Consider the following 14653-nt stretch of genomic DNA (forward strand, 5'->3'; position numbering starts at 1 on the left):
CAACGAAGGTCGGTCCCAGGGGGCCTGCATAACAGGAGGCCTCGAGACAGGTGGAGACTCACTCGACGCCTTGCTGCTCCCAGTGCGAGTTGGTCTGTCAGCAGCCATTACCTCTGCTCCCGACGTCGATGCTCCTTTCAATGTCCATGCCGCCAACCTCGATACCGATGTCGATGTTGAAGGACCAGACCGAGCCCCAAAAAGCTTTTCTAGTTGGGCTTCTCGAGACGCTTGGGTCCGTTTCTTCATACGAAGACACAGACTACAAGCGGCTGGGCTATGGTCAGGCCCAAGGCACTGGATACACCTGAGATGGTCCGGTTGCACTGAGTACAACATTTGAAGCCGCTGGGTGACATGGAAGGAAAAACGGCCTTGGCAAAAATCCAAAGACGCGATTGTGCCTTCTAAAAGAAAAAAGGGCACAAAAGAAAGAATAACCTGACCGCGTAGAAAAGAAAGAAAAATTAAAAGAGGACTAAAACTAAGAAACTACGGGAAGATTGTTTTTTTTTTAAATAAAATGACGAAAAGAAAAATAGAAAACAGATGAAAAAGTCGTCAGACTCTCTTCCTGGGCCAAAACGAGGAGAACAAGAAAAATCCTGTCACCTTGTTGCAGACAAAAAAAGAACTGAAGGGGCACACTCGCGTGACGGGAGTGGGGAGTCGTCCACGCGAGTCACGCACCAGAGTACTCTGGATTTCCACCTCTCCACAGTAACTCTTCTGCAGTAAGTACTCAAAAGATCTCTATTATGGCACCATTGCAATGCCATTCTACTATAGATGTTGTAACATTTGGGTCTTCCTACAGCAATAACATCTTGCTCCGAGTACTGACCATGGATTTGGCCACTGCCAACCAGGGAAGGCAAGGCATCATCTTACCATCTATGTAGTGCCCATCTTAGGAGGTATTAATCTCAAACTGAAACACTACCTTTCTCAAGCATAATTTCGATTATACACATCTTCAAATTTGCAAAGCTTTTCTTCAGTGTTATGCAAAAATCACATGGACAAAGCCATATTACAGCTAAGCAACACAGAGCTAAAATTTAAGTACAAAATAAGAAAAAAAAGTTTCCCATTTTTTTTTTTCACTAAACAGTGAGAAGGTCTGAAAACAAAGCAAGTGTCTAATGTGATGCAATACCATCCAATGAAGGAAACAAGTTACAGATTATCTGAAATATTTATTAGATAATACTTAATGCAACCAGGAGGGTCAGAAGGTATGCCTGCATAAAAATACTTTTGTAAGAAGCCAGGCATGTTTGTCCAACAGGTTTTTGCCAGTATAATCTACCTTCAAGAGAGCATCCATTTACTTGACGATCTGAAGCAATGTTCAAGGCACTAGCATAAGCTGATCGATATGCCCCATTTGCTGTTGGGACGTGACACTACATAGAATGTTTCTTCCTATATGAGGTTGTGGCATAATCAGCTGTGACAGGATAGTGATGGTAGTCCCGCTTCTGTTGGTGGGGACCTTGAAGGCTCAGCTGCCAATGAATGTTGTGCAGACGGCAACCTTGTAGTACAAGAGGGCTGTGGACAGCCAGCTCCTCAATTCAAATCCACTTAGCCTTCCATTCTCAAACATGACCAGCAGATCTGAAAAATATCGCTCTTTCTTCTTTGAAAAATCAAATCTTCAGGCCAGTGCAGGAATGAAGTACTGCAAGGAGACATCTTCATGCAGCAAAAGGAAATGGACAATCCTTTTACTGACAATATCTAAAAAACAAGAAAAGCAAGTTGAGGATCAGCACATACACACAGGAAGAGAGGTCGATTATGTCAGGATTTTCAAAATATAACACTTTCAATATGTTTATATTTGAAACTTTCAATAAAATGAAAATATAAAAATTTGCAGCATAAACGCATTTTGAAATGAAATGTTATGAAGATGTAAAGAGAAGTGAGACTTGCTTCCAGACTAAATATTGTTTAATATGTCTGCCATTCTTCCACTCAAAACATTAGGATGACAGTAAAGTGTCTCAGAATGCCTCTGGAGCACCAGACATGTCATCTAAATACATGAAAGCTATTGTTTTCTTTAAATCTCAGAGTCCAGTCAGGCAGCAGACTGACAGAAAAGCTTCTGACTCCACTCAGACTGGTATAACCCAGCTAACAGCTGTGAGGAAGAACACAGAACAGTGATGCTAGCAAAGTCCTCAGCAAAGCCTTGGAGAGTATCTTTTTTTTGGGGGGGGGGGAGGGGAGGAGAAGGGATAGCTACTCACCTGTAGCAGATATTCTCCTAGGACGGCAGGTCAGGTATTCTCATATCTGGGTGACATCATCCCATGGAACCCAGTGCAGACACAGAGAGCTTAGAAGAAAATTCTAGCAGCGTCCCATCGCACATGCACAGGTGCCTATCTACCTGATGTGTGAGCACAGGTCCCTCAGTCAGATAATATAACTCCTAGGGGAGGCAAGCAAGTATGTGTGGATACCTGCTACAGGTGAGTAACTCTGCTTTCTCCAAGGACAAACAGGGTCAGCTGTATTCTTATATCTGGGAATGCTAGGACAATAGGGACTCAAAACGTTGTGGTCTCAAGTCAATTAACCTGAAACTATATACATACTAGTTGTGAAGGTGAAGCCTGGAAAAGAACAAAACTGGGCTTAGGAGGGTGGAGTTGGATTCCAGACACCAAACAAATTCTGCAGGACCATCTGACTACACCAGCTGTCATGTTGGGTATCTTGCTCAAGGCAGTAATGGACGTGTGCACAGAAAACCAAATCGCAGCTTTGAAACTCTCCTTTATGGAGGCTGATCTCAAATGTGCTACCGATGTAGACATGGCTCTGACATTGAGCCGCGACATGACCCTCAAGAGTCAGCCCAACCTGGGCATAAATGAAGAAGATGCAATCTGCTAGCCAACTGGAAATTGTGTGTTTACTGATGGCTACCCCCATCCTGTTTGGGTCAAAAGAAACAAAAAGCTGGGTGGACAGTCCACTCCAGATAGAAGGCTAAAGCTCGCTTACAGTCTAAGGTATGCAGTACGCTTTCGCCAGGATGGGCATCTGGTTTTGGGGAAAATGTTGGCAAACTACTGACTGGTTAAGATGGAACTTAGGGTGCGTGCGAAGAACTACTGTGTTGTGATGAAACTTAGTGTAAGGTGGATCAGCTATTAGGGCCTGAAGCTCACTGATTCTGCGAGCTGAAGCAACTGCCACTAAAAACACAACCTTTCAAGGCAGATACTTCAGATGATAGGAATCAACTTTCATCAGCTCGGTGAGAACGTTGAGATCCCATGACACAGTGGGAGGTTTGATAGGGGGCTTTGTCAACAGCAAAGCTCTCATAAAATGAACAATTAGAGGCTGTATAGAGATGGGCTTACCTCCTACACGGAGGTGGTAAGCATTAATTGCACAGAGATTAATTTTATTTTCTCTAATGCTTCCTGACACAAGGGGTAGAAGCCCGTACCCCCCTGCTTGTTCACATAGTACTTGAAATCTGATTATCCATTTGGATGAGTCTGGCAGATTGAGGAGGTTGATATGCAGATCTGTCTCCTGAGCAGACCACGTCCCTTGGGTGTGAAGCCCGTCAACATGTGCTTCCCAATCTCATGTTGGATATATCCGTTGTCAACACCTTCTGAGGCAGGAGAATTTGGAATTGTAGTCCAACAGTCAAATTCATCCGAACTGTTCACCAGAGAAGGGAATGACTCAACTCTGGAGGGGCCTGGATGACATCTACTAGATTCCCAGTTGCCTGCAACCACTGAGAAGCTAGGATCCACTGGGCCTCTATCAAATGGGAGCAACATGTACTGTGGAGGCCATGTGGTCTAACAAGCTCAACATCTGCCAAGCTGTGATCTTGCTGCTTTGGACTTGCGATTGCTATCAAAGCATCCACTCTCAACTGGGGCAGAAAACCCAAGCTTGCACTATTTAGCAGAGATCCTATGAACTCCAATTGCTGTACTGGGAGAAGAAGATGGGACTAGGTAGTTTACGATAAACCCTAGCAGCTCCAGTACCCAAATATTTCTCCGCACTTATTCTAGCACCCCTCTCTTGCGATGTGCTCTTGACCAACCAATCATCCAGGTAAGAAAATACAAACTCCCAGTCTGCGTTGCAATGCTGCAACTACTGCTAGACATTTGGTGAATATCCTGGGAGCTGAAATGAGGCCAAAAGGCAGAATGCGATACTGGTAGTAGTGTTCCCCTCCTTGGAATCCAAGATACTTCCTGTGACTGGGAAGTATAAATATATGGGTACAGGCATCCTTTAAGTCAAGAGAGCACAGTCAACCTTTTTCCTGAATCAGGGGAAGAAGAGTGCCCAGGGAAATCATCCTGAACTCTTCTTTGACCAGGTCTAGGATAGGATGAAATCCCCCGTCTTCTTGGGCACAAGAAGTACCTGGAACAGAATCCCTTCTCTTCTTCCCCTGGTGGCACAGGTTTGACTGCACTGGCCTGTAGAAGAGCAGATATTTCCTCTACAAAGTAGCTGCTTGTGCGGAGAGCGAGATAAGATACTTCTGGTGGAAAATTGTCGCCAATGAAAAAGCATAACCAAGACAGACTATTTGAAGAGCCCACTGGTCAGAGATTACAAGAGGTTATCTTTGATGGAAAAAATGAGCCTCCCTCCTACCAGATGGTTATCTGGGATGGTTACTTGGACTGCAACTATCATCTCCTGGAACCAGTCAAAAGCTCATCCCTTGCTTTGACTAGGGAGCTAGATGAGAATTCCGAGGGTGGGATTGGCAAAGGCAAGAATGTAGGGACTGGGGCTGGAAGGCAGAGCAGAAACCTTTGATAGTTGCCACCTAGGCCCACTTGAAAACTCCTAGTAGAGAAGATTGCAGCTGGGTACTCTTTCTTTATCATATCTTGTATCTTTCCCAAAGATACGCCTGAACCTTTGGGCATTCCCACCAAATGTGCCAGAATGTTCCTCGCCCACCACACTCTCTCCAACATTCTGTTGTAATCTGTGGATAAAACTTTTGCAATCTTACCGGGGTGTAGTACCACCTATATAAAATTTTGTATCCATTTTCTGCTAGCGGCTGGGAGATGGACGGCTTCAGCAAGTGTCTATAGCTACTCTCCCACCAATCCCTTGTGCACTGTGTCTGAAGGTCTTTCTCCCATCGTCCAGTACAAAAATCTTGGGGCAAGGAGAGAAGCAGCAGTGCTCTATACAATCGGGTTATACTACCCCTCCCGCCTCCACCTCTCATAGCCTTTTCCAGCCCTGTTTCAGCCAATTCCAACTCATCTCTTGCCCGCCTCATAATATAGTTCCTTAAGCTGACATAATACACTAAATCTCTTTCCTCTAGACCATATCTACATCCCATTTAAACAAGATATAAAGGAAATTTCCAATGAAATCAACCAAAGTCTCCACGTCATGCATTCATGGGCGGATGCATTCCGGCTGAAACTTAATGCAGAAAAAACCCAATGCCTAATACTCTCCTCTCAACACAACAAGAACAAATTCACCGCCATCAACACACCAAACCTGAACCTTCCTAAAAATTCTTGGAGTTACCATTGATCGACACCTAACACTTGAGAGCCACGCGAAAAACACAACCAAGAAGATGTTCCACTCAATGTGGAAATTAAAAAGAGTAAGACCTTTCTTCCCAAGGACTGTTTTCCGTAACCTGGTACAATCAATGGTGCTCAGCCATCTAGACTACTGCAACGCGCTATACGCCAGCTGTAAAGAGCAAATAATTAAGAAACTCCAGACAGCCCAGAACACTGCAGCCAGACTCATATTCGGTAAAACAAAATATGAAAGTGCTAAACCTCTACGAGAAAAACTACATTGGCTCCCACTCAAAGAACACATCACGTTCAAAATATGCTCCCTAGTCCACAAAATCATTCACGGAGATGCACCAGCCTACATGTCAGACCTGATAGACTTACCACCCAGGAATGCCAAAAAATCATCTCGCACATTCCTTAATCTGCATTTCCCCAACTGCAAAGGTCTAAAATACAAACTAATGCACGCGTCAAACTTTACCTACTTGAGCACACAGTTATGGAACACACTGCCGTGCAACTTAAAAACGATTTGCGAACTAACAAGCTTCTGCAAACTGTTGAAGACCCATCTCTTTAACAAAGCATATCAAAAAGATCAACAATATCAGCTTGTTATGCTACTATCATGTTTCATCACTATCATGTTGCTTAAGATCCTTCTGTAACACTAAATATCTATTTTCTAATATTTCCACTATTCATGATGTATTGTAAGCCACATTGAGCCTGCAAAGAGGTGGGAAAATGTGGGATACAAATGCAACAAATAAATAAATATTCTTCCTGCAGGTCCTCGAAGGCCCTTATTTCTCCATGAACCCATACCAGTCCCAGTGTACGTAACCCTTTCTTCACCCATAACAGGTATATTTTCTCTTCGGTCCCTAGGGGAAAGCCCGGTGCCCCTCGTATAGCCATCTGCAGAAAATATGTCCTATCCGGGAAAACCTTTGTCCGTATTTGAAGCCATGTGCTTAATAAGTGTTTGAGGCCCACCGGGACCCTCCCTGCTGCATCTGATATATCTGTCCCCGAGCTCCACAATATGTCACTCAAATATCGGGTGCCCATCCAGGCTCGTTCCCAGTGCAACCATTTCTTGGTGTTCACCAGGTCCCATTCCGTTAAAACCCTAAGCTGTGCCGCCTGGTAATACAAGTAAAAATTAGGGACTCCCATGCCCCCCTTAGCTGGAGTTTGAAACATCATACTTCTACGTACTCTAGGTGGTATCTTCCTCCAAATATATGCGAACATTTTTTTATTTACTTGTTGGAAAAAGGCCCTGGGAATCGGCAGTGGGAGTGCCAAAAATAAATACAGCAGTTTCGGCAGGAGCATCATTTTTATGGCATGAATTCTGCCCAACCGCGATATAGTGAGACCCTCCCACCTGTCCAGTTCACCAAAAAGCTCCCTTATCTTTTTTGGAAAATTCTCATGATACAAGTTCTCTATCCTAGGGGTTATCATTATTCCCAGGTATCTTATTGCTTTGGTTGCCCAGTGAAAAGGGTATAATCCCTTCAGCATCTGAGCCTCTCTCTGGGGCATGGTGAGATTAAGTATCTCTGATTTATTTACATTAATTTTAAAGCCCGATAGCTTCCCATATTGCCCTATTACCTCCATAACCTGCTGGAGCGATTGTTTAGGTTGGGCTAGTGTCATCAAGACATCATCAGCAAAGAGCATGATCTTATGCTCTCGTAGGCCTCTGACCACTCCCCGTATGTTCTCATGATCTCTAATCCTCTTAGCTAATGGTTCAATTGATAATGCGAACAACAGGGGTGACACTCCCAAGGCATAGTGTTTTAGTGTGAGACCCATTTATTTTTAGGGTTGCCAAGGGGCTAGTATAGAGCAGACGCAACCAGATCAAGAATCTCCCTCCCAGTCCTATCTGTTCCAAGACTGCAAATAAAAATGGCCACTCCACTCGGTCAAAGGCCTTTTCCGCGTCCACCGAAAGTAGAATGACCGATTCTGATTCATCTGTAGCTCGCTGAATTACATGTAGCAAGCATCTGATGTTGTCAAACGTCTGTCTACCCTCCATAAATCCCGCCTGGTCATCATGTATTATGCTTGGTAGCACCCTCTGCAACCTAATTGCCAGTACTTTGGTAAAGATTTTATAGTCAATATTTAGTAGAGATATTGGCCTATATGACCCGCAGTGCAAGGGGTCCTTGCCTGGCTTCTGGATTAAAACTACCTCAGCCATTCTCCAAGAGTATGGCAATTCTCCTATCTCATCGAATGATGTTATCACTTTCAGCAGCAGCGGTGCTAGCCACTTGGCAAACAATTTATAAAAACAGGCGGGGAAGCCATCGGGCCCAGGAGCTTTACTAGTGGGTAGGTTTGCTATCGCCTTCTCTATCTCCTTAAGGGTCATGGGGCTAGACAAAGATTCTGCTGCTTCCTCGGATAGTTCTGGAAGCGTCATCTCCTGCAGATACTGTGTAATACCCTCTTGCGTGGACCCCAGTTCTCATTTGTATATTTGGGCATAATAATCCCTGAATACTGCCTGTATCTCCTCTGCTTGGCTAACAACCTTTCCCGAGGTATCATATACGCCCGATATATAGTTTCTTTGGGCCTGCTTTTTTAATTTGTGCGCCAAAAGCCTGCTGGCTCTGTTTCCAAACTCTGTTCTTGCTGAACTTGCTGCATCTGGGTTGCTATCTCTGACAACTGTATATCATTAAGCTGAGCCCTATATTGTTGTAATTCTTGCAGTTTCTTTTTATCTGTCAGATCTATTTTATGTGCCTGTTCACTGGTCTCTATTTTCTTTCTAATCTTGGCCTTCTTCCCTGCTTGACCTTTTTTAATATGGGCCTGCAAGGCAATGAGTTGGCCTCTTAGCACCGCTTTCATTCCCTCCCATACGCTTGCCGGGTGCACCTCTCCCATATCACTGAACTTTATATACTCAGTTATATATTTTTCTATCTCAACTACATTTTGTGGGTCTAATAATAAAGCTTTGTTTAATCTCCAAAGTTTTCGCCCTTTCTCCATGATTCCTGTTTGCAAGGTTATCACCACCATAGAGTGATCCGACCAGTTACAGGGCTCTATTTTCACTTTATCTATTCTGCCTCTCACCGTCACATCTCCCAACTAGTAATCAATTCTCGAGTATGTGTTATGTTTAGGTACATAGTGAGTATAGTCTTTCTCTACTCCATGGGAGTCACGCCAGAGATCTATCAGCCCTCATCTAGCCAGCCAGGCTTTAAAGGCCGCTCGGTCCCCCCTAGCCAGTGGCGTAGCCACAGGTGGGCCTGGGTGGGCCAGGGCCCACCCACTCAGGGCTTAGGCCCACCCAACAGTAGCACACGTTTAGTGGTAGCTGGTGGGGATCCCAAACTCGGCCAGCTGAAGACTTCCCCTTGATGGTAACGAAAACGCTACTCTCCATGATACTGGCACCTGAGCATGCTCATTTTTCAGCGCATACCTGCTGCAGACTGTCAAGGTGGAAAGAAGTGTTTTCCCGCCAGCTGAGATATTTTTTTGGTGGTGGTTGGGGGGGGGGGGGGGGAGAACACTTGGTGCCCACCCACTTCTTGATAGGCCTACCCAAAATCTGTTGTCTGGCTACGCCCCTGCCCCTAGCATATCTCACTGCGCTGCCGGAATTATCCATGCGGGGTCAATTGTCAGATTGAGGTCACCCGCCATCAACAGCTGGCCTTTGACATGCTTTTGGAGAACCTTTTCCAGTTCTTCCAGGAATATTTTTTGGCCGTCATTGGGTGCATAGACACACATCACAGTGTAATACACGTTCTCCGAGGACAAGCAGGCTGCTTGTTCTCACTGATGGGTGACGTCCACGGCAGCCCCTCCAATCGGAAACTTCACTAGCAAAGTCCTTTGCTAGCCCTCGCGCGCCCGCGCGCACCGCGCATGCGCGGCCGTCTTCCCGCCCGAAACCGGCTCGAGCCGGCCAGTCTTCTTTTGTCCGCACTCGGTACGGTCGTGTTTTCGCCGTGTCGAGCCCCGGAAAGTCGACCTCGCGCGTCCAATTTGTTTTGAACGTGTTTTTTTTCCTTCGGGAAAGCTTTGTCCTAGTCGGGAAGTGCTCCGGAAACCCCCCGCCGGGTTTCGTGTAAATCCTCCCCGTACTTCCAGCTTTTTTGCCCCGGTAAGTTTTCTTTCGTCGTCGGGGTAGGCCTCTTTTCGGCCTCGGTCGAGATTTTTTCTCCCTCTAAATTTGGTGCTTCAAATTTCGCCATTTCGGCTTTTGATTTCGCCGGCGTGATTTTTCCGCCCATGACATCGAAGCCTTCCAGCGGCTTCAAGAAGTGCACCCAGTGCGCCCGGGTTATCTCGCTCACTGATCGACACTCGTCGTGTCTTCAGTGTCTGGGGGCCGAGCACCGCCCTCAGAACTGCAGTCTGTGTTCCCTGCTTCAAAGGCGGACTCAGGTAGCGAGACTAGCCCAGTGGAACGTGTTGTTCTCGGGCTCTTCGTCGGCATCGGCACCGGGATCTTCGAGTGCATCGACGTCGTCAGCGTCCAGACCATCTTCCTCGGCCGCCCCTGCATCGAGTGCATCGAGGCATCGGGCCTCTGCATCGGCGCCGAGACATCGGATAGCTGCATCGACGTCGGTGGTACCAGGACCTCGTCTGCTGATGTCGTCGGACGGTGGTGCATCGGGTGGAGTGCAGGTGAGGGCTGTCCATTCCCCTGCTGGTGGCGGTGAGCCCTCGGGTGGGTCTCCTCCTACCCTGAGGGCTCCTGCGGTACAGCCCCCCCGAGATCGACCTTCTTCAGTCTCGGCCCCGAGGAAGCGACGGATGGATTCGACGTCCTCCTCGTCGGTGCCGGGGAGCTCTGGTGACATGCTTCGGAAGAAATCGAAGAAGCATCGACACCGGTCTCCTCCCCGTGTCGGCACCGAGAGCTCTGGGTCGCCGAGGGATTCGGCACCCAGCAGGCATCGGCACCGAGAGGACCGCTCACCCTCTGTTCAGGAGGTGTCGATGCGCTCCGCTCTGGACAGCCCGGAACAGCCTCCACGCCCGGAACAGGTACTGACGTCGACGCCTGCATCGACCTCTCAGCCTTTCTCTGCAGCCGCTCTAAACGAGAGCCTCCGGGCCGTTCTCCCAGAGATTCTGGGAGAGCTGTTGCGCCCTACCCCTCCGGTACCGGCGGTGCTTGCGCCACCGGTACCGTCGAGCGTGGCGCCGGCTCGCCCATCGCCCAGGTTGAGGTCCCCGACGTCGGTACCGCGTGCGGTACCGACCGCGGCCACCTCCCAGGAAGGCTCCCCGACTACGTCGGCGGAGGGAGCTTCGCCGATGCGGGCGAGGGAGTCTACCTCTCGACGCCCCCATCGTGGACGGGGTTCCACGGAGTCGAGCAGGGCGAGGTTGCAGACACAGGTCCGTGAACTTGTGTCTGACACCGAGGGTGAGGCCTCGTGGGAGGAAGAGGAAGATCCCAGATATTTCTCTGACGAGGAGTCTGAGGGTCTTCCGTCTGATCCCACTCCCTCTCCTGAGAGACAGCTTTCTCCTCCCGAGAGTCTGTCTTTTGCCTCCTTTGTCCGGGAGATGTCTACGGCCATCCCCTTCCCGGTGGTTGTGGAGGACGAGCCCAGGGCTGAAATGTTTGAGCTCCTGGACTATCCTTCTCCACCTAAGGAAGCGTCCACTGTTCCCTTGCACCATGTCCTGAAGAAGACATTGCTTGCGAACTGGACCAAGCCATTAACTAATCCCCACATTCCCAAGAAGATCGAGTCCCAGTACCGGATCCATGGGGACCCAGAGCTGATGCGCACTCAGTTGCCTCATGACTCTGGAGTTGTGGATTTGGCCCTAAAGAAGGCTAAGAGTTCTAGGGAACATGCTTCGGCGCCCCCGGGCAAGGACGCTAGAACCTTAGACTCCTTTGGGAGGAAGGCCTACCATTCTTCTATGCTCGTGTCCAAGATCCAGTCTTACCAGCTCTACACGAGCATACACATGCGGAATAATGTGCGGCAGTTGGCGGGCTTGGTTGATGCTCTTCCCCCTGAGCAAGCCAAGCCTTTTCAGGAGGTGGTCAGGCAGCTGAAGGCGTGCAGAAAATTCCTGGCCAGAGGAGTTTATGACACTTTTGATGTTGCGTCCAGGGCCGCTGCTCAAGGTGTGGTGATGCGCAGGCTCTCATGGCTGCGTGCCGCCGACCTGGAGAATAGAATCCAGCAGCGGATTGCGGACTCGCCTTGCCGTGCGGATAACATTTTTGGCGAAAAAGTCGAGCAGGTGGTAGAGTCTCTCCACCAGCGGGACACCGCATTCGACAAGTTCGCCCGCCGGCAGCCTTCAGCTTCTACCTCTACAGGTAGACGATTTTTCGGGGGAAGGAAGACTGTTCCCTATACTTCTGGCAAGCGTAGGTACAATCCTCCTTCCCGACAGCCTGCGGCCCAGGCTAAGCCCCAGCGCGCTCGCTCTCGTCAGCAGCGTGCGACTCAGCAAGGCCCCGCGGCTCCCCAGCAAAAGCAAGGGGCGAGCTTTTGACTGGCTCCAGCAGAGCATAGCCGACATCCAAGTGTCAGTGCCGGGCGACCTGCCTGTCGGAGGGAGGTTGAAAGCTTTTCACCAAAGGTGGCCTCTCATAACCTCCGATCAGTGGGTTCTCCAAATAGTCCGGCAAGGATACACTCTCAATTTGGCTTCAAAACCTCCAAATTGTCCACCGGGAGCTCAGTCCTACAGCTTCCAGCACAAGCAGGTACTTGCAGAGGAACTCTCCGCCCTTCTCAGCGCCAATGCGGTCGAGCCCGTGCCATCCGGGCAAGAAGGGCTGGGGTTCTATTCCAGGTACTTCCTTGTGGAAAAGAAAACAGGGGGGATGCGTCCCATCCTAGACCTAAGGGCCCTGAACAAATATCTCGTAAAAGAAAAGTTCAGGATGCTTTCCCTGGGCACCCTTCTCCCCATGATTCAGCAAAACGATTGGCTATGCTCTCTGGACTTGAAGGATGCCTACACACACATCCCGATACTGCCAGCTCACAGACAGTATCTGCGATTTCAGCTGGGCACACGCCACTTCCAGTACTGTGTGCTACCCTTTGGGCTCGCCTCTGCGCCCAGGGTGTTCACAAAGTGCCTAGCTGTGGTAGCAGCGGCGCTTCGCAGGCTGGGGGTGCACGTGTTCCCATATCTCGACGATTGGCTGGTGAAGAACACATCCGAGGCAGGAGCCCTGCAGTCCATGCAGATGACTATTCGCCTCCTGGAGCTACTGGGGTTTGTGATAAATTACCCAAAGTCCCATCTTCTCCCAGTGCAGAAACTCGAATTCATCGGAGCCCTGCTGGATTCTCGGACGGCTCGCGCCTATCTCCCAGAGGCGAGGGCCAACAACTTGTTGTCCCTCGTCTCGCGGGTGCGAGCGTCCCAGCAGATCACAGCTCGGCAGATGTTGAGATTGCTGGGCCACATGGCCTCCACAGTTCATGTGACTCCCATGGCCCGCCTTCACATGAGATCTGCTCAATGGACCCTAGCCTCCCAGTGGTATCAGGCCGCCGGGGGTCTAGAGGACGTGATCCACCTGTCCACGAGTTTTCTCGAATCCCTGTATTGGTGGACGATTTGCTCCAATTTGACTCTGGGACGTCCCTTCCAAATTTCTCAGCCTCAAAAAGTGCTGACCACGGATGCGTCTCTCCTGGGATGGGGAGCTCATGTCGATGGGCTTCACACCCAAGGAAGGTGGTCCCTCCAAGAAAGCGATCTACAGATCAATCTTCTGGAGTTGCGAGCGATCTGGAACGCTCTGAAGGCTTTCAGAGATCGTCTGTCCCACCAAATTATCCAAATTCAGACAGACAATCAGGTTGCCATGTACTATGTCAACAAGCAGGGGGGCACCGGATCTCGCCCCCTGTGTCAGGAAGCCGTCAGCATGTGGCTCTGGGCTCGCTGTCAAGGCATGGTGCTCCAAGCCACATATCTGGCAGGCGTAAACAACAGTCTGGCCGACAGGTTGAGCAGGATTATGCAACCTCACGAGTGGTCGCTCAATTCCCGTGTGGTGCGACAGATCTTCCAGGCGTGGGGCACCCCCCTGGTGGATCTCTTCGCATCTCAAGTGAACCACAAGGTCCCTCAGTTCTGTTCCAGGCTTCAGGCCCACGGCAGACTGGCGTCGGATGCCTTCCTCCTGGATTGGGGGGAAGGTCTGCTGTATGCTTATCCTCCCATTCCTCTGGTGGGGAAGACTTTGTTGAAACTCAAGCAAGACCGAGGCACCATGATTCTGATTGCTCCCTTTTGGCCGCGTCAGATCTGGTTCCCTCTTCTTCTGGAGTTATCCTCCGAAGAACCGTGGAGATTGGAGTGTTTTCCGACCCTCATCTCGCAGGACGAAGGGGCTCTTCTGCATCCCAACCTCCAGTCCCTGGCTCTCACGGCCTGGATGTTGAGGGCGTAGACTTTGCCTCTTTGGGTCTGCCAGAGGGTGTCTCCCGCATCTTGCTTGCTTCCAGGAAAGACTCCACTAAGAGAAGTTACTTCTTTCATTGGAGGAGGTTTGCCGTCTGGTGTGACAGCAAGGCCCTAGATCCTCGCTCTTGTCCTACACAGACCCTGCTTGAATACCTTCTCCACTTGTCTGAGTCTGGTCTGAAGACCAACTCCGTAAGGGTTCACCTTAGTGCAATCAGTGCATACCATTACCAAGTGGAAGGTAAGCCGATCTCAGGACAGCCTTTAGTTGTTCGCTTCATGAGAGGTTTGCTTTTGTCAAAGCCCCCTGTCAAGCCTCCTACAGTGTCATGGGATCTCAACGTCGTTCTCACCCAGCTGATGAAACCTCCTTTTGAGCCACTGAATTCCTGCCATCTGAAGTACTTGACCTGGAAGGTCATTTTCTTGGTGGCAGTTACTTCAGCTCGTAGAGTCAGTGAGCTTCAGGCCCTGGTAGCCCAGGCCCCTTACACTAAATTTCATCATAACAGAGTAGTCCTCCGCACTCACCCTAAGTTCTTGCCAAAGGTGGTGTCGGAGTTCCATCTGAACCA

At 49.2% G+C, this 14653-nt stretch overlaps 1 protein-coding gene across 1 annotated transcript in view; it reads right to left on the reverse strand.

The window, feature by feature from the left end:
- Positions 1-1121: 1121 nt before the first annotated feature.
- HUS1 (HUS1 checkpoint clamp component) overlaps positions 1122-14653 on the reverse strand; it is a 168100-nt gene continuing 154568 nt past the window's right edge. Inside the window, exon 8 of the mRNA XM_030209451.1 lies at positions 1122-1746. Within this exon, the coding sequence (XP_030065311.1) occupies positions 1664-1746 (83 nt within the window). The 3' untranslated portion in view covers positions 1122-1663. The remainder of the gene's footprint in view (positions 1747-14653) is intronic.

Source organism: Microcaecilia unicolor, chromosome 1, assembly GCF_901765095.1.
Source record: "Microcaecilia unicolor chromosome 1, aMicUni1.1, whole genome shotgun sequence".
NCBI classification, from domain to species: Eukaryota; Metazoa; Chordata; class Amphibia; order Gymnophiona; family Siphonopidae; genus Microcaecilia; species Microcaecilia unicolor.